The sequence below is a fragment of the Euprymna scolopes genome, chromosome 12 (assembly GCF_053919585.1).
Source record: "Euprymna scolopes isolate OS-2025 chromosome 12, ASM5391958v1, whole genome shotgun sequence".
In the NCBI taxonomy this organism is placed as follows: domain Eukaryota; kingdom Metazoa; phylum Mollusca; class Cephalopoda; order Sepiida; family Sepiolidae; genus Euprymna; species Euprymna scolopes.
In genome coordinates, this window is record NC_136493.1 from 135,585,604 (window position 1) to 135,606,633 (window position 21,030).

Below are 21,030 nucleotides of genomic sequence, written 5' to 3' on the forward strand. Positions count from 1 at the left end.
CCCTTCATGGTATATACGTTCAGAGATTACAGTTAGGATATCTGCAGTAGAGCGGGCTTGCCTTAACCCATACTGTTGGTCGGACAGAAGTTTAGTAGCTGTGAGGTGGTGAACTAAAGCTTGATTAATTATGAACTCAAATATTTTGATGAAAAGAGGGAGGAGGCTAATGGGTCGATAATTTAATGGGTCAATTCTTTCGCCAGAATTCTTGTAAACTGGTACAATAGAAGCAGTGGTCCATCAGTCAGGAAAGCAAGATTTGTTAAGGCATTTGTTGAAAAGTTTGGAAGGAACTACATCAACCTCAGCGGAGCATTTTTTAATAGTTCAGCCAGGATGAGATCAGGTCCACATGCTTTTGAGTTGCCTATATTTATTATAATATCATGGACTTGAGAAAGGGTGATTTTCAGATCGTCTGGTGTGGTTTCTGTCCACAAGGGAAAATCCGGAAGGAAGTGGTATGCTGGGTCCAATGTAGAGTTTGAAACAGACCAGCGGACAAGCAGATTAGCCTTCTCGGTTGCCGTGCAAACAACTTCAACATTGTATGTTAGTGGGGGAATTGTTGATGGCCCATTATTTACTACACTGTTAAAGTTTTTCCAGAAAACACGAGTTCCTAATGTCTACGCGTCAATGAAGGGTCAACTAAATTATATGGGAGAGAAGCAAATGAAGGTTTTAGTCATTCATCTGAAATGTCTAGTTGCGCAGGGGAAAATCGATTTTATTTTATTATATATAAGATTATAGTTAGTATTGAAAACTATCATACTATTGATGTTTAATAATTTTGTATATTTTAACCTCTTAAATGGCTAAAATAGTCTATATATCTCCATATATAACAAAATGACTGCAGAAATTCCTCTTTGGACCAAAGAAAAGTAGGTTGGCCAAAACAGATGGCACATACAAATTCAATATATCTAGGCTAATAGCCTTACTCTTATGTAGATTTCGACCACCATTTAGTCGTGATATTAAAATACTACATTACATCCTCCGAATAACACCATCACAATCGCAACATCTATAGGAAAAGGAGCGCCTATGTTTCCTCTATATATTTAGTACTACCACTACCACCAGTTGTCACTGGAAGGAACTCTACACTTTCCACGAATTCTGTTATTACATCGACCGTTACTCCAAAAAACATAGATCTAACATACTCTTTCTGGTTTCGTATTCATACATATTCTAGAATTGTAAGCCATGTTTAGTTTTAGAACAGTTTCCGATGGTTAGATGTTCTACTCAAGTCCGAAACTGGCATAGCGTCTGTTCAAAAGTACTTGGATCGTGGTGTAAAACCTCATCACTCTCTAAGACACCGCATTTCTCTCTCAAGAACACCACTCAAGTCAGAGAAAAACAACAAACCAAGTCACCCGACCCAACAGACACCCTCACCCGAACTGTACGAGTCCTAGCAAACGAATCGATCCAGATCAACAGCAGCATCAAGAAGATCGACAACAGCCAAAAAATTTCCCCGTATGCCAGAGATACCTCAAAGACCTTCCATGCTTCAAATACAGATGCAGATACCAACCCCCCGCCCAAGGAGATTCGATCGACACAGCCAGCATCATATGACCAAAGTCATCACAACAACAGTTACAACCGCTACCGACGCAACAGCAACCGCTACATCGGCAGTAACAGGCACCACAACGTATACACACCATATCCACGCCTACTTCACCTTCCTATCAGAAATCCCAGCAAGAACGACAAGGGGACAACTCCCCACGCATGTAAATATAATGGAGATTTGGGGGGAGGGACATTGTTATATCGCATATCCCTCCATATTTACATGAATAAACCAGAAACCAGCAGGAGCAGCGACAATGATAATAATAGCAACGTTAAGATTTGTCTTTGGCTCGTTCATCGATACAACGGAAATGAACACACTAAACACATACGACAACTTCAAATCCCATTTTTTATGTACACACATCAATAGAATAACTCACACTTCACTCCAACAAAGAAAACCGCAAGAGGGAGCCACACATCACAAATATATCGCACTAATCGTGCGTTCGTCTGAACATACGTCTCACACACACACAAAAAAAAAACGCCTTTCGTGGTAAAAAAAAATGCTAAAAATTACCTTATTCATTGAAAAATATTTTCGAGTATGTTTGTTTTGGTCATGTAACAAGTAGCGTAAACTCAAGGAAATATATTTTGTTTCTTCCTCGTGAGGACAACTCACCCCCTTCACACACACATAAAAAAATTTGTCGACCCGCATATTGGGTTATCTCTAAGGTTTTTACTAAGAAGCAAGGGATATATTGCTTCCTCCTTATACGCACACACTCAAAGAAAGGACATCTTCTTTTATTATTATTATTATTATTATTATTATTATTATTATTATTATTATTATTATTTTATCTATCTTCTCCAGTCAAAAACGGAAATGATTTTTTTCTCGCGCGTTTGGAAAAGCCATTGCAAGATGGAGGAGGTTAAAACATTATTAATACAGCTAATCAAGGCCCAGATGGACCAGCAGCAGAGGCTGTGGAAAATTTTAAAAAACGTGATAAGCAGCTCCAGTTACAATTTCAAGAAAGGCAACAAGCGTTGGAGGAGAGAATGCTACTTCAATAACAGAGACAAGAACAGCTATTGTTAAAAATATTCGATAGAACGAAACACAGGGACGACAGTTTTGCTTTTTCCCAAAGTACAATATGGAACACTATAGAAACGTTCAACTACCAACCGAAGTTGGATGGGACGTTTGACGCTTTATATCGGAGATATGAGGACCTATTCACCGTGGATTGTCAAGAGTGGAACAACGCTAAGAAAGTTCGCCTACTTTTGAGTAAATTAGGGACCGCAGAACATAGCAAGGTTGTGGATTATATTCTCCCCAGGAAGACGAGTGAATTGGAATTTTCTAAAGCGGTCGAACTTTTCAGCCCGAATTCTACGCTCTTTCATAGAAGATGGAAGTGCTTGAACCTACAAAAAAAGCGACAACGACGATTACCTGACCTTCGCGTCCGTGGTAAATAAACACTGCAATGATTTCCGTCTATATAACTTATCGGTAGATGACTTCAAGTGTTTAATTTTTGTGCAGGGTCTAGTCTCATTCAAAAACGCTGAGATTTGACAACGTGTTCTCTCTAGACGAGAGCGAACAGGGCCTCATCCTTCAGAAGTTGGCCGAGAATTGTCAACGGGCAGTCTGCGTAAGGAACAACTCGAGAAACGTCGAGGAGTCAGGCGCAACGTTCATTAGAAATACGACCTTCAGACCGGAAAAATACTCACCCCGAAAAAGCAAAGCTGAAAGTAAGAAAACTCAGGCTACACCTAATAAGTACCACCCAATCACAAGACCCGGATCCCCTACACGCCCGTGCTATCGTTGCGGCGGGAAAAATTGGTCGAGTCAATGTTTTTACAAAGATAAGTACTGCAACGAATGTGGCAATAAGGGCCACAAACCGATCCAGTGTATGATGAACAAGGATAAGAACAGCGTCCGACAGACTAGATTCGACTTGGATTCAGATAAGAACCGGCGCAAATATGTCACAGTTAACATCGCAAATAAAACTGTGCATCTACAATTGGATTCCGGATCAGACCCGTCCATCATTAACCTTAAGACGTCGAAAAGGCTAGGGAAACTAACCATGCGGAAGACGAACAAATCAGCTCGTGCTGTGACAGGCGATAAAGTGGAATTTAAGGGAGAGCTCACACCCCCGGTGACCTTACATGGTATTACTAAAAAAGTGAAAGTATATGTACATAGGACATCCGAAACCCTGTTCGGTACTGACTGGATGGAGCGATTTGAATTGTGGGACCAACCTATGAATAAATTCTGCCATAGGGTAGAAGACTCATCTACGGAAGCGCAACAACTGAAGGACGAGTTAAAAGTGGAATTTACAGAAGTATTCTCACCAGGGCTAGGATAATGTACAAAGGCTATAGCAAGATTTGAACTAAAATAAAACACTCTATCCGTTTTCAAGAAGAAATGTAACGTCCCATTTGCAGCAACAGAGAAATCGAAAAAGAAAGTTTCAACAGAAACGGCAAAGCTGGACTCTAAAAAACCCGCGCCAAAAGAATTCCCTAAGCCAAATAAACCTAAGGAGTACTTGTCTTCGAAACAAATTAGCCATGCGAATAGCCTATCTAGGCTGATACCATTGAAAAGGGATCCGTTTGAAGATTCCATCATTATCACTTCAGACGGATGGGGAAATAAAAACGATGATAGGCAACACAATCAGAGAACTCCCGGTGTCTCTACCGGAAATTAAAAAGGAAGCATGTTAACAATTTCTACACGTGTATAAGATTACACCAAACCCGGACACACCAACAGCAGTCTCACATGCAGAAACGAGGTTTGCGCGGAAAGTGAGATCTGTTTTTGACAAGCTCTTACCGAAACAGTCAAAGCCACTAGTGACCACTTATGTTCCCATTAAACGTTTCAGATCATGTAAAAGAGTGTTTTTTTTTCAAAAGTTATAAGAACAACACAACGGGGAGGTGGGTACAATTACTAAGAGAGTCGGTGACATGGTATATATCATCCAAGAACCAACATATACCCACAAACGTCACCAGAACCAACTAAGAAGATATCGATCAGTTGAAACCAGCGACAGTCTACCATTGAAAGATGAGCCGATAGACAGTATTCGAAACTTTTGATCTTGAACCGCCTCAATCAACATCTGAACTACTGCAGTAAGAGAAAGGTTACCGAGCCATTGATGGTAAACCCTAAGGAAGAGGTACTGACAGCTTTTACGAACAAAAAGCTTGGGTGTTGGAGACGCCCCTCCATGGGATTAATGGACTATCTCATGACGTCACTTCCTCTGGTTACGTGACTTCCGGTATCGAGACCGGTGCCCGGCAGTCAGAGATTAGCACGCGACCAAGGAGGTCGTGTGCAACGCCCTACTGTTGAGGTATGGTATTGCTCAACTCGCTTTGCCTGTAATATATGTGAATACACGTTTCGTTCCTAAAAATCCTGTGTTTCCTCGTTCTTATTACCATTTAACCCCATAACATATATACTTTAAAGTTTTTTCGTTAGTTTTCGCTATTTACATTAATATATATATATATATATATATATATATATATATATATATATATATATATATATATATATAGTTTATAGTTCATATTGTATTAAAGATTCTTTTAGCTGTGCTAACTTTATACAAAATTATACTCATTCGGACAAATTTATGTGTTCCTTCGATATTTCCAGTCTTTTTACTTGCATCCCATTGTTAGAGACTATTAACATTTGTGCTCACGCTTTATATCCAAGTAAACTTCCGACTTCCCCAATACCAGAAAATATTTTTGTAGAATTGATGAAATTCGCGACCATGTCGGTAGAATTCAGTTTCAACGATATTATGTAGAGACAGACGAATAGTTTGGCCATGGGTTCCCCATTGGGACCAGCGTTAGCTAATATCTTTGTGGGTTTTATGAAGAGGGTCTATTGTCTGGTTTATGCAAACCAGACATTTATTTTCGTTACGTTGACGACACTTTCTGCTTGTTTGACAACGAGACGAATGCGGATGCATTTTTTGTGTCCCTTAATAACGTTCATCCAGCCTTTAAGTTTACGGTAGATAAGGAAACGAATTCTACTCTTCCGTTTTTGGATGTTTTTGTGTCCAAGACATCGTCGTGTTTTCTTACTTCTGTTTATCGTAAACCAACTTTTACCAGTCTCTATATGCGTTGGGACTCTTTTTGCCCTATAAACCAAAAATATAATTTAATCAAAACTTTAGCACATAGGGCCTTGATGATTTGTTCTGAAGTTAATTTGGATGACGAACTCAAATTTATCACTCAGACCCTTTGTAATAATGGTTACCTCTTGGATATTGTTGAAACTACTATCAATAAGAAAGTTTCTAATTTTCATAATCCCAAAGAAATTATAGCTAATAGATGTCCTGTGTACCTACGTCTACCTTGGCTAGGTAACAACAGTGACTGATTTGCTAAGCAAATTTCTTTGTCTGTGCAGCGGTGTTATTTTGCATCGAACCCGCGTGTTGTTTTTTTCAACTAGGCCTATGTTGCCGTCTATTCGCAAAGATGCCCCCCCCATAATAATTCTATTATTTATTTAAATGTAGTTGCAGTGCGCACTATGTTGGACGAACATCGCAAAGATTAGATTTTCGTTTGAAACAGTATGTAACTTCAAAGATTCGTTAAGCAAATTTTTCACCCTCGGATGTTCTGAGTAATACGTATGGTTCTGAGATTTGCGACCATCTTATAAATAATCATGCGTGTGCCACGAATTTTAGTGCTGACATGTTTACGATCCTTAGTAAGTCGCACTCTTCCTATCATTTGAAAATTTTAGAGACTCTTTTTATTAAGTCTTTGAGATATTCTCTTTGCAAGCAAAAAGAAAATATTGGACTTAATTTAGTCTCTATGTAATTTTTCCCCGTTTATTTCTGGGGTTTTTCCTACCCCCGGAATATTCATGACTTTTTTTGTTTGTTTTAATCGCATTTTCCTCGATTTAGCTTTGATAAGTGAGGAACGAAACCTGGTTAGCTAACCTTTATTTTCAAAAAGATTAAAACAATTCATATATGAGTTGTTTGTCTGACTAATTGAGAAATGTAAAGTTTAACAACAACAAACAAAAAAAATGAATAAAGTTGTGGTGGATTAGGGTTTAGAGTGTTTGAAGATCCTGGAGATATTTTAAAATATTGAAATTTTTTATTGAAATGTACAACTACTATTGTCTTACATATCTTCTTGTTGTATCATAGCATGTTCATATCGTAGATGAAATCATGGTTAGTGTTCTCCATAGGCTTCGGTCCATTGTTGGTCCGATTCCTCTGAAGACATCACATGATTTTGAACTTGGCAGAGTACATGGAGTGGGTTGCCATTACTTTCCCCAGCGCACTGGCATCTGACTCGCTTCTTTGGGCCTAGCCAATGTCCTTAGATCATCCGCATAGATGCAGTCGAATAACGTAACATAGAACTGTTGATCTGTTAGAGATTCATCCTCCTTCATGGCCATACAATGTCCTGCTGCCGACGTCATCAGAGTTACCTCCTCCTAGATGCATATCTTAACTAAGACTATTTGCATATAATATGTATCAAAGATACCTTAAGACATAGTCTATGATGACAAGAGAGGAAATGAATACATAAAGAAGGTTAACTGTAATAAAAATCGGATATTTACTAACTAAATTAAAAAAAAAACTTTTATGTCTAGTAGGAAAACCGTTAAAATAGCAACGCTATTTTAATAATTACTCTTTGAATAGCCTTTCGCCTAATTAGGTATATCATATTTTGAACAGATAACATAACAACAAATAAAGTTATAGGCAAAAGTGCCTGCTCTTTTTAATTTCCGGTTTCTGTTGTTCATTTTTTAGATTGTTTTTTTTTTCTTTTTTTCGCGTTAATTTAATACAAATACGACACCTTTCACCATTTAAATTTGCATTTCGGGGTTTAAACAGTAAAAAGTTGAGTATCGAATGCAGTATGGTAACGTATATCAATTTCTACAGCTATGTACCTTGAAAACGGAGCCATTAAACTTGACACAGTAATATGGGACAAGAAGGAGAAAAAAGGCAACCTTAGTAGAAGTTAGTGTCCCTAATTATGATGGGTTAAACAGAGTTAATACGGCAAAAACATAACGAAATACCAAGAATACCGACATGAAAAGAAACTGGAATCTAAGGAAGATCCTTATAATTTCAGTAATTATAGCAGCAACCGGACTCTTAAAAAGAATTTCAAAGAGAACCAAATGCCAGAGAGATTCATACAATTGAACTTAAAGAGACGATTAGAATCTTAAAAAGATCTCTCGGTTGGAATGTATGTATGAGATAGCGGGTAAATGCTTGCCACCCAGTAGTGTGCCTTATCACCAGCTGAAACAAAATTAAAAAAAAAGAGAAGGGGTTATATTCAAGTTTTCATAACTATTTTAAACTGTTTATTGTCCTATTCTCATATATATATATATATATATATATATATATATATATATATATATATATATATATATATATATAAATTACAACGAGCACTTTCTATTTCCTGTACTTTAATTAAACTAGTAATTTCACTGTTACATTAAAATACACTCAGCTCTTTAGACTATTGTTCTAATCTCCTTTAAATTATATATATATATATATATATATATATATATATATATATATATATATATTGCAGCCAAACAATGTCGCAGCTCACACACGTAATGAAAGCCAACAAACCAGAAATCTAAGACTCTAGTTTTGTCCTCATTTGAGCTCATCAGTTGAAAACATCCGAACCTAGGATTCGAAACCCGAATCTCTTGCATGCGAAGCAAATACTCTGTCATGAGCAACCACACCGCCCACAAGAAAGTCTATTAACTAACGCAGATGAAGCAAACCGCGGTGAAGTCCGACTATAGAAGGCACCTGCTTCGTCTCAAACAAGGAGTGTACTTGTGACTGAGAACCCAAACTGATATCCAACAAGCTAACCTCGCGAGCGAATTAATATTAGAATTTTCAGAATGTGAGCTGATATAATTATTTCCACAGCCAAACAACGCCGCAGTTCACACAAGCCATGCAAGCCAACAAACCGGAAATCCAAGACTTGAGTTTCTCCCGCATCAGTTGAACACACTCGAACCTTGATTCGAAACGGATAAATTACAAAATCCTTTCTTAAAATATTAGCTCATAATTTTTTAAAGAAGATAATTTAAATTAAACTCACATCACTGGTTAGAAAGAAATATATCTACCGCGAACAAAATATGTCTACCGCGAGCAAAACGAGTTCATGGAGAAAGGAGAGAAGGTGACTATTTTTGTTCTCTCTCTCTCTCTCTCTCTCTCTCTCTCTCTCTCTCTCTCTCTCTCTCTTTCTCTCTCTCTCTCTCTCTTTCTCTCCCTTCACTCTCTCTCTTTCTCTCTCTCTTTCTCTCCCTTCACTCTCTCTCTCTCTCTCTCTCTCTCTCTCTCTCTCTCGCACACACGCATAAACATCATCAGACAAAATGATATACTTTTGTTTTTGTAATTTCCTTACGGTCTTATTAAGAAGATAAATAAATTCCTATCGAAATTACCAAATGCTAATAACTATCTATTTTTATGAATCTTAGTGTTTATTTATATCAATAAATGCAACGGGACAAGATCAAAGTGTAGTATCTGTTCTTCAGATGCTGCACTTCTATTTCTTGTTCTCTGTCGGTGGAAGAGAAATCCTTCACGATTGAGACAATTTTTATTTTTGTACCTTTTCTCCACGTTAAAAAACGACCCTGGTGTCTAACTCTGTCCCGTGGGGAGGCATAGTAAATTGGTACAACAAAGTTATGAATGGAATGTTTACAACAAAGTTATGAATGGAATGCTTACAACAAAGGTATGAATGAAATGTTTATTACTAAAAATGTTGTTCGAAGTATTCAAAGTAGCGAGTTTTGCGAAACGATAGTGAGCTGGAAAAGTTGGTTAGTAGTATATTAAAGCTGAGTTTCTTTAAAAAAAATTTTTTCAATATATTCTAATAACATAAAATGCATGCTAAAATAATCCTTGGTTTTGGGATTGAGTTATTTTTGGAAAAGATTCAATTTCAATTGTTCTAAGTAGCTGTAATTTGCAATTAACTCACCAAGTTACCCATTTCTCATTAAGTTTCTATCTATTACTCGCGGTCTCTCTCTCTCTCTCTCTCTCTCTCTCTCTCTCTCTCTCTATTTCTCTTTTTTTTTTTCTCTCTCTCTCTCTCTTCCCCTCTCTGAGTGTGTGTGTTTGTATGTGTAAACGCAAAAGTAATATGAAAGGGAAAGAATAAAAAGATTGGAACACCTCGTTATAAACAAAAGGGAATATCGTCACAAATAGTAATACTATTGAACCCATAGCTTTTCTTTTCTTTACTAGGGAGATCACTGCTTATTAAGGCCAAAGTGTCACTCGGAGATAAAGGTTAATGGGTGTAAAGTAGCCAGTTAAATTACATCATGATGATCAGTAATGGTGGAACTTGGGTAGGATTTGATTATTTAAGAGGACAGCTCATCAAGAACTTGTAGCAGCCCCGCGGTATCGTGTTCCACAGATGAGTAGTTCTGGGTGAGAAACTGCTAAAAATAACACGTCGCAATACTACAACAAATGTGGTTTGGGATTACCTACTACATTTTTTGTAACGATGCTATTTTTAAAACGCCCGGGTACGAATGCCTCATCGTGGTACGTGGAGATGACCGTCTTCTAGGATATCATTGAACAATGGGATCAGTCAAACGTAACCAGTTAGTATCCTGAAATTCAAACTGAATCGAAGGAAAATAAACGCAACCCGAAAAGACTTCCTCGTTTGGTCGTTTATAAAAGATCCCCGTATGCCTTTATCAGCCATAACGACATCATCTTTGCCAGCCATAACGACAGCATCTTTGCCAGCCATAACGACAGCATCTTTGCCAACCATAAACACATCATATTCGCTAGCTATAACAGAATCTTTGTTAGACATAAAGAGATAAACAATCAAGGATTTGACATAGGCTAACACACTATCATGGTATGTAATTCTTTTTTCTTATTTGTTTATTATTATTATTATTATTATTATTATTATTATTATTATTATTATAGGCTCACAAGGAGCTTTCACACAGGTCATAAAGGATTACTCCTTGAGAACAACCTGTGGTGTTCCCTGGAAGTTGAGTGACAACAAGTCTCCCCAGATTTTCAGTACTCTCCACCTCTTTCGATAACATTTGCAAATGAATTTGGATTATCGCAACAGCCGCTTACCATTGATTTCTCGCTATCAGCGGCCATTGGTCTCCATTGGAGTTTGAGTGGCAATAAGCCTCCCCAAGGTACCAGTTCTCTTAACATTTGTCCAGTGGAGGTCTGGTCAGCACTCTCTCCTCAGTCTTTCCATCCTCCTTGAGCCTTCTCGAATATTTGGCATCATTCTTTGGTGGGGGGGGGGCAGTGATTGGGTAATGGGAATTGGGATGGAGAACTTATAGATATGCAATTTGAATGTTCGTGTTTTGTCTCTGCAGTAGCCCCTCTGGCCCGCGCATGTGGCTCATGTATTAGTCTCCGCATTCCAGGGTTTTCCTTAATATTTCAGCTGCTTTCATTATTCTTATTCGTTGTATCTTTTCAGCCATTTCTCTAATTCCAATTTCTCCCATTCTCTTCTCAAAGTTTTCGGAATTGTTCCTAGTGCTCCTACTATTATAGGTACTCTCTTGATTTTTTCATTATTCATATTATTATTATCATTATTATTATTATCATTATTATTATTATTATAATTATTTTTATTATCATCATTATTATTATCATCATTATTATTATCATTATTATTATCATTATTATTATTATTATCATTATTATTATCATTATTATTATCATTATTATAATTATTATTATTATTATTATCATTATTATTATTATTATCATTATTATAATTAGCATTATTATTATTATCATTATTGTTATTATCATTATTTTTATTATCATTATTATTATTATCATTATTATTATTATCATTATCATTATTATTATTATCATCATTATTATTATTATCATTATTATTATTATTATTATTATTATCATTATTATTATTATCATTATTATTATCATTATTATTATTATTATCATTATCATTATTATTATCATTATTATTATTATCATTATTATTATTATTATCATTATAATTATTATCATTATCATTATTATTATTATCATCATTATTATTATTATTATCATTATTATTATCATTATTATCATTATCAGTATTATTATTATCATTATTATTATCATTATTATCATTATCATTATTATTATTATTATCATTATTATTATTATTATCATTATCATTATTATTATTATCATTATCATTATCATTATTATCATTATTATTATTATCATTATCATTATTATTATTATTATTTCTATTATTGCTGTTGTTGTTAACACACTAGGAGTTTTTACACAGGTCATCATCAGTGATTTATCAGTGATAATAATCGAATATTATTTATTCAGTAGGAGTATTCACACAGGTCATCATCATGGATTTCTCTTTGAGCACAACTTGTGGCGTTCTCTGAAGTATGAGTGACAACAAGTCTCCCCAGATTTTCTGGTATTCTCCACCTCTTTCGATAACCTTTGCAAGTGAATTTGCGTTATCGCAACAGCTGCTTACCAATGATTTCTCATTGACACTAACCATTGGTTTTTACTGGAATTTGAGTGGCAATAAGCCTCCCCAATATCCGAGTCCCCTTTGCACTCATCCAGCAGAGGATTGGCTAGTGTTTTCTTTCCTCGGTCTTTCCATTCTCCTTGACGCTCTTTACTTATTTGGTGTAGAGCCAGTTTATGATCACACACACACACACACACACACACACACACACACACACACACACACACACACACACACACACACACACACACATAGGTGCACACACACAAATCATTATTATCATTATTAGTTCACAAGGAGATTTCACATAGGCCATCAAAGATCTCATTGAATACAGTCTGTGGTGTTCCCTGGAAGCTGAGTGACAACAAGTCTTCCCAGATTTTCCAGTACTCTTCACCTCTTTTGATAATATTTGCAAATAAATTTGCATTATTGCAACAGCTACTTACCATTGATTTCTTGTTGACAGTGCTCATTGGTCTTTACTGGAATTTAAGTGGCAATAAGCCTCCTCAAGGTCCCAGTTCTCTTCGCACTTATGCAGTGGAGGTCTGGTCAGTGCTCACTCTTCGGTTTTTCCTTCCTCCTTGACTACTTAGCTATTCGGTCTCACTCTTTTTTTTGTGGGGGGGGACGGTGATGTGGTAATAAGGAGATGGGGGTGGGGTTAGAGAACTTATAGGTATGCAGCTTCAATGTTCTTGGTTCTATATTATTATTATTATTATTATTATTATTATTATTATTATTATTGAGATAAACTAACACACTATCATGATATGTAATTCTTTTTTCTTATTATATTTTTTTATTATTTATTTATTATTTGTTTAATACAATTATTATTGTTATTATTATTGTTGTTGTTGTTGTTGTCGTCGTCAATGCAATAGGAGTTCTCACACACGTGTTCATCAGCGATTATTCACTGACAAGGACAGTTCGAATGAGAACAAGTCTCTATAGATTTCCACTACCCTCCACCTCTTTCGATAATTTTTGCAAATGACTTTGCATTATCGCAACATTTGCTTACCACTGAGTTCTTGGTGGCAATGACCATTATTCTTCACAGGAGTTTAGGTGGCAATAGCCTCTTCAAGGTCCTAATACTCTTTGTCCTCATCTAGTGAAGGTCTGGTTAATGATCTCCCTCATCTATCCTTCTATTCTCCTTGACCCTTTACAATTATTTTGTGTAGCATCAGCCGAGCCTGATGCCATTTTTTGGAAGGTGGAGTGGGGGGTCCATTTATAATAAGATTTCTTATAGTTTTCATTCTCTTTGATTCATGTAGTGTTCCTTCCATTTTTTTTTTTTAATTCTGTTGCAATTTCCATATAGTTGCTTAGTTTTTGTAGTTTGTGTTGGTTGCTTTCTGCATTCGAGGATTTTCCTTAAGATTTCAGCTGTTTTCATCATTGTGTAGTTCTAGTCTTTCTTTCAATTCCAATTTCTGCTAGGTTTATTTTTTCAGGTTTTTGAGACTATTGCCTGTGCTCTTACAATTATTGGCATTACATTGATTTTCTTCATTTTTTTTATTCCTATCAATTCTCTGGCAAGTTCAACATATTTTCTTAGCTTTTCCATCACTTTGATCTTCACCCTGTGTCTGCTGGGACGGCAAAAATTTAGCAGTTGCTTTCTTTCTGATCAATTATTATGGCGTTTCGTCTTCTTGCTTAAGTTTATCTGTTTGTACTGCCATGTCTTATAGGATTTTGTGGTTCTCTTTTCCAGCATGTTCTTTGTTTTATGCCTGCACCATTTTTTTTTAAATTTACATTTACCCCTGACAAGGCATATAGCCATTTGGACGTAAGGTGCTACTATTTGGAACCATGCCTAGGAAAAATTAACAAGACGTTGGTTTACATTACATTTAAACTTCTGAATATCAGTATAGTCAGGGAAGCAGGTAGCAGGAACGGAATTCCAAAGTCTAGCTGTTTTGAGGGAAGAAATTATTAGAGTAGAAAGCTTTCTGGCATTTAGAGATCTCAACAGTGAAGTTGTGTACACGTGCGTACATATCTGAAATGCAATCGTTTGCAGCGTTTCCAGTGTACTGTTTTCCCCATGCAGTCGTGTCTTATTATTGTTATTATTATTATTATTATTATTATTATTATTATTATGTGCTCCAGTGGTTCCCAACCTGTGGGTCATGGCCCAAAATGAAGTCGCAACACTAATGACATGGGGTTGCCAATTCATTTTGAGCCGAATGTGAATAAAACAAGGTGAAAAATATATTAATACGAAAGTGAGATTTTGGTTTACTATTTAATGTTAGAAATGTTTTCAGAGTGCAGAAGGGCGCAAAAGTAATAGATTTATTTGTCAGTGTCCTCACCTTCTTCTTCCATAAGAGGTTGGGTATTTTTCCGTGAGTTGAATTTATTAATAATTAGCAAGACCTGTGTACCGGCATTGCATGGTGGAAGTATGCCTCTCACACGAACTGTAAAAAAAAAAATCAATTAAACTACGGTTGTTAGCAGGAGCCATTGCCCGCCCAGTATAATAGTGGGCACTGGTGCCATGGACAAAATGAATGTGCCATGGATTTGTTCTGATAAAAAAAATATTTACTGAATTTCATTGAAAGAAATATGCAGTGTAAATAATATTGTTTGGCAAAAAACAAAAGCAAATATTTGGGAGCTAACCTTTTCAATGTAGTTATGACGAACATGTCGTTTTTATTATGGTTTTAGGAAAAATCTTAATATAAAAGTCGCAAGTATTTGGAAGCTAAACTCTTCAATATATAAATACATATGAAATGCGTCATTTTGAAACATCACAGTGGACCAAGATCACAGTGTAGTATCTGTTATGATGCTACACGTCACCTTTTTTGTTCTCGGTCAGTAGAGAAGAAATCCTTCGTGACAATTTTTATTCTTGTTTCTATTCAGAGTGCCCCTTTTTAGGCAGCTGGATTTTCTCCACATTAAAAACTGACCTTGTGGCTAACTTTGCCCTCGTGGGGAGGCAAATAAATAGGAAGATCAGCAATGTACACGTAGTGCGTGTAATGGTATTAAAACTCAGTTTTGCTGATGCTTTGACAAAGAGGTCGTCATTGACGAAGATGTCGTCATTGTTTTTTTTATGTTTTAAGAAAAAATCTTAATATGAAAGTCATAAGCTAAACTCGTAGTGTGTTTTAAGGTAAAAGAACTAAGATTTGTTGATGTTTTGATGACGTCAGCGTTGTTTTTGTTTATGTAGTTAGGAAAAATCTCAGTATCGAAGCCACATATATTTGGGAGGTAGACTCTTCAATATTTAAATATATATGGAATGCATAGTTTTGAAACATCACCAATGTACACGCAGTGTGTCTCATGGTAAAAGAACTCAGATTTGTTGATGTTTTGTAGAAGGCGACGTTGTTGTCGACAAAGAAATTGGCATTGTTATTTTTTGTCTGTATTTAGAAAAAGATGAATGAAAATCATATTGTGATATCTTATTTTAAACTTAGTAATTGAAAGCAACAAAATGGGTTATTTTAAGTTTGTTTGATGATTTTCTCTATCTTGTATTGTTCCATGTTACATATGCATTAAATGAACTTGAATTCAAGCCCGAAAATATGTATCTTAGTGACGTCATATTTTAATGTTAGTAGCGTTCTTTTATAAAATGAATAATTGGATTCCGAAATATGAGAATTATCAGAGTGCAGCCAATCAGAATAGATAGAATTTAGAGAGGGAAATGTTATTATTTCTGAATCGGATATTGGAAAGATTATGCTATTTTTATGTATCTATGAGTCAGCTACGATAGATGTAATCACAGTATCTGTGAAACATGGAGAATTAGTCCTGGTGACAACTGGTAGCGGTGGTAGGACTAAGTATTTAGAGAGAAAAATAGGAACTGCTTCCTCTAAAGATGTTACGATTGTGATGGTGTTGCTCGTCAGATGCAATGTAGCATTTTATTATCACATCTGAATTTGTCTATAATGGTGTTCGAAAGCTACATAAGATAGTGGTTATTAGGGTAGATCTATTGAATTTGTATGTGGCATCTGTTGTTGCGAACCTACGATACTTTAGTCCAGAGGGGAATTTCTGCAGTCATTTTATTTAGGAGATTTCTAGCTAAAACCTATAATACCCTCCGTCTTATTAAGATCAGTTCATAAACATTTTAAATTGATTTATATACAAGTAATTAATTCTTGTGGCAGCTTTGGAATGTTTTATGAATAAATTTGAAATTAATCATGAATTTATGGAATCTTCAGTTCCTTCACGAATAAATAATCTTTAATTCAATGATCACAATATATGGCAGTTTGTTGTACAAAAAATGAATGTATATATAAGACATTTTAAGGATTGGGGTCACTTCCTTTTTGCTTGTTCTAAAATTGATCGCCATATTTAAAAGGTTGGGAACCACTGATGTATTGACTAGGAGTTCTCACTTGAGTCATTATAAGTGATTGCTCACTGGAAATAACAAGTGGTGTTTCCTGAAGTTTCAGTCTCCCTACAGATCAATTAAGTGATTTTTGGTGTACGATATTTTATATCCGTCACCGGTTCATACATTATACAAGTTTTTCTTTCTTTATTTAATTTTTCATGAGTGGAATTCTTGACAAACACCATACTTTTACTTATATATTCATACAAGTCATTCATCTAAACACCCTTGTGTTTGTATTGCCCAACTTACTGTTCTTGCTCAGATTCAGTGACATTTTAGTTCAACTTAATAGTGGTTAGTAAGTGACACCTGATTATGTTAGTTGGTTTCTGCATTCCAGGATTTTTATTTTATTGTGGAATTTGAAGATTGTTTTGATCAGTGTTATGATCTATATGGTGCCAATTCTATGTTGGCTCCAATTTCTTTTTATCTCTTTTCTATGCTTTTTTTTTTTGTTTGAGGGGGGGTACTTTTTTCATAGTTTTCTTACAAATACTGGAATCGATTATTAATTAGTGAATGACTGACTCCCCCCCCCCTGCTTTATGGGTATTTCTGCTCTTATCAATGGATCGGCAAAGTATAATAAAACTGATTTTTATTTTTAATTAAAATTCTACTCCATAATTTTTCACAATTTTTCATGAGGGTACTTATTTTTTCCTAACACATAAATATATCCAAGGATTTGTTTTACTTGGAATGCGATTTTCATATGTGCCCCATACTGTACAAGGTAGAAATAATAAATTTGTCGCCCTAAAGAAACCAAAACTACAGCTTTATTTTAAAACTTTTATTGAAAACAATCAATTCAGGTAACTTGATTATGTGATAGAGCTGACATCTATTCAATGTAGCTGCCTCCAGCCTCAATCACTGCCTTGATACAAGTCCAGAACTGGGAGCATACCTTTCCCACAAGCGCTTAGGTTGGCTTTAGTGTTATGGGAAGTGATGTTGGTGACGTTCTCAGCATATGACCAAACGAAGTAGTCCAGCGGGTTCAGGTCGGGCGGGGGGGGGGATGAAAGAAAGGTACAAAGTCGTAACACTCCTTCTGAAGCCAAGATTGGGTGTCTTTGGATTTGTGGGCCAGCGCCTAGTCCTGCTGTCACACCCAGGGTCTGCTAGCAGTCACCTGGTTGTACCAGGAATCACAACACTCTTCAGCACATTCAAGTACACAAATAGAACAGAATAAAAGGCCAATCAAATGAGGTAAAGTTTGTTTAAACAGTTACATTAAATTGAGCTTAAATTTGCAGTTTTTGAAAAAATTACAAGTGCAAACTTTCTTTTTGCCGCCTGTGTATATATAAAATGTAGTATAATAATTCTCCAAGTTGCAAATGTCAAGTTTTCTCAGTTGGTCATTTATTACTTTTCAAAAGATATCCATTACAATATTGTTTCGTATTGCAGCTATCAAGTTTGCAAAATTATGTTATTGCTGCATATTTAGTCACATACTCTTCAGATGTTGACCTTTAAAAAACCTATGAAAACACCATTTTGGACAACTTCCATGGTTCATATAACCTGCCATTCCTTTTCAGTTACAAAGATAAAACCATAATTTTTATGAAGATTATGGTCATAACCTTCGTAAAAATTATAGTTTAGCTCCATTTGATCAGTCAGTTCCTATCACCAGTGTCTATAAGTAGAACCTTCCAATTTTCTTTATTAATACCCTCATTGTATCGTTAAGGAAGAATCTCCTTGCTGCTTTGGTTGCTTGGAGACTGGGTAGAAAATGCTGGTCAAGAATCCATTCTTGACAATCAGCCCGTCAGGTCCAGTTGGACTGAGGTACACCGCCTCGGTATTACCTAGGAGGTATACTTCCCAAGCCTTGTCAACCGGCTCTCAGGTGGGGCAAGTTTATTGTTTGTTGTCTGAGGCGCCCCTATCGGGGAATGTCGATGCTAATTTTGTTAGGCCACAGTGCCCTTCTTTAAGGGGCGCTGGCTTGAACACCTTACTTTCTGACCTTGTGTCGCATCTTGCTGTAGTGGGCAGGCAATTAAGTATCTACCCATGAGCCATTTATTTATATGATTTGTATAGTGACCACGCATTTGGAATATCTTCTCTAAGTAGGTGGTTGCCGTATTGAATATATGTTATATATGCAATTAAAACATTTCTAAAGGTTTTTTCTTTCTTTTTTTCGGTTCTATTTAACAGTTCCACAGCGGTTCCTTCTTGTTATTATTGGTAGGCATCGTATGTTCCACAACTATAAGTGAATATATGACGCTTGAGATGCTCCTTGCCGACAAAATCTTTGAGATGAAAATCAGCAGTGAGAGCTCAAATGGGACTCTTCTTGAGGGAAAGACAACAAGTTTCAAAAACTGGTGTGACTCACCTGCCTCCAAGAGCCGGTTCGTCACCCAGCGAAAGATATGCCAGTCTTATCCAAGCATCAGCTTCGATCGATGTCGACTACCAACCTTCATCTATATGACACACTGTTGCACCTCGCAGATCGCCGATAAGTCACTTGAATGCAAAGAGGTATTCTATAACATTCAAGTGTTGAAATCTAAGAAATGCAGCAGGAATCATCCCGAAGACTATGAAGCAACCAATATCACAATCCCAGTTTCCTGTGTCTGCGTTTTACCGAGAACTCCACCAGAACCAGCACCTTGAGAAGTCAACAATGGTTTTGCATTGAAATCTGTATGAGGTCATGTGATTGAAGATTTTCCAACTATCTAGTGAAAAAAGTCTGATGGATGATAGAATCAGTTTCTGGTTGAGAGTCTGTGGATGATACTGATGGATGTGAATATCAGTTTTTTGGTTCAGAGTCTGTGAATGTTAATACATATATATATATATATATATATATATATATATATATATATATATATATATATATATATATATTAGACAGTAAGAGGGGATTATAGATGGATATATATATATAAATACCCATCCATATACACTTTTTCATGATAAAGCTAGAACCCAGAATTAAAATTAAAATTAAAATCGAGGCATAGCCTATAGATTGCGCCATAGTCCATATGGTTAGGTCGTCAGTATTGCACACTTCATATGTGCGATGACCTGGGTTCATGCCTATATCAGAGCACGTCACTGATGAGATGCAGTACATCGAAACCCACTTTGGGTTTGGCATTGTCCGTTGTCAATGCAATTGCTCGATTCTATCTAATTCTGGGTTCTAACTTTATCATGAAAAAAGTGTATATGGACAGGCATATATATATATATATATATATATATATATATATATATATATATATATATTAGTTCAATGTCAGTGAATGCTACTGATGTATGTTAATATCAGCTTTCAGTTCAGTTTGTGAATGTTATATCCATCTATCCATCTATCTATCTATTTAATATATATATATATTTCCAAAAATTACAGAAAATTATAAGGTAGAAAAATAATTATTGATAAAAAATCTACAGATTTAAATTGGAGACTTCACAGGGGAGGAAATTAAGTTTTTAATTTCTCACAAATTCAGTCAGTTATTTTTTTATAAAAAATATAAAATTCAGACAATTAAAAAAAGTTACTTAAAAAAAAAAAATTACAAATTATGTATATATGTCATGTTTTTTTGTTTTGTTTTCTGAATAAATTCTATCTGCTACACATTACATTTCAACTGAGTTACTTCCCCTTTTGCATTCGAAAATGTCAAGATATAACCATATCAGAAGTCTATTTACCTTAATTGAAACTGTTTTTCATGAATGATTAGTTTTCTATCTTATTGTTTACCGTAATTTTTGGATATATCACTATTTGTGACATAAAAATTATGTAGGTACTCATTATTTTACTTGAAATTCGATATTTTTGTCGTTATTATAACATAGAAGCACCAAACTTATTTTGAATAACAAAAAATAAACTTATTAGGATGAAAGTAAAAATTGCCTCAGTGTAGAAGGATTTGTCCTTAGAAGTCTGATGAGAGAAATGGACATATAAGTTTGACGTCGTTTCTGTTTTGTAAATTTAATAAAGTAAATGAACAGAAGTAAAAATGTAAACATTGTGTGACGATGTGTTAACCAATGAAAAGACATGTTTGCTGTGAAGACATCACTTGTAATTATGTTTTGAAAGTTAATTTGGGAATTGTTTAGTATTAAGATACTGAAATGGAAGAAATTGTTGTTTCCGAAAAATGGCATCTTTCATGTAAAAAGAA

General features: G+C 35.5%; 1 protein-coding gene across 1 annotated transcript; it reads left to right on the plus strand.

Moving 5' to 3' along the window:
* Window positions 1-10,422: 10,422 nt before the first annotated feature.
* Window positions 10,423-19,656, plus strand: LOC145291630 (uncharacterized). The gene is made up of 2 exons (XM_080137703.1): window positions 10,423-10,686; window positions 19,007-19,656. The coding sequence occupies exons 1-2, from the start codon at window positions 10,684-10,686 to the stop codon at window positions 19,475-19,477; spliced, it is 474 nt and encodes a 157-aa protein (XP_079993829.1). The 5' UTR covers window positions 10,423-10,683; the 3' UTR covers window positions 19,478-19,656.
* Window positions 19,657-21,030: the final 1,374 nt, after the last annotated feature.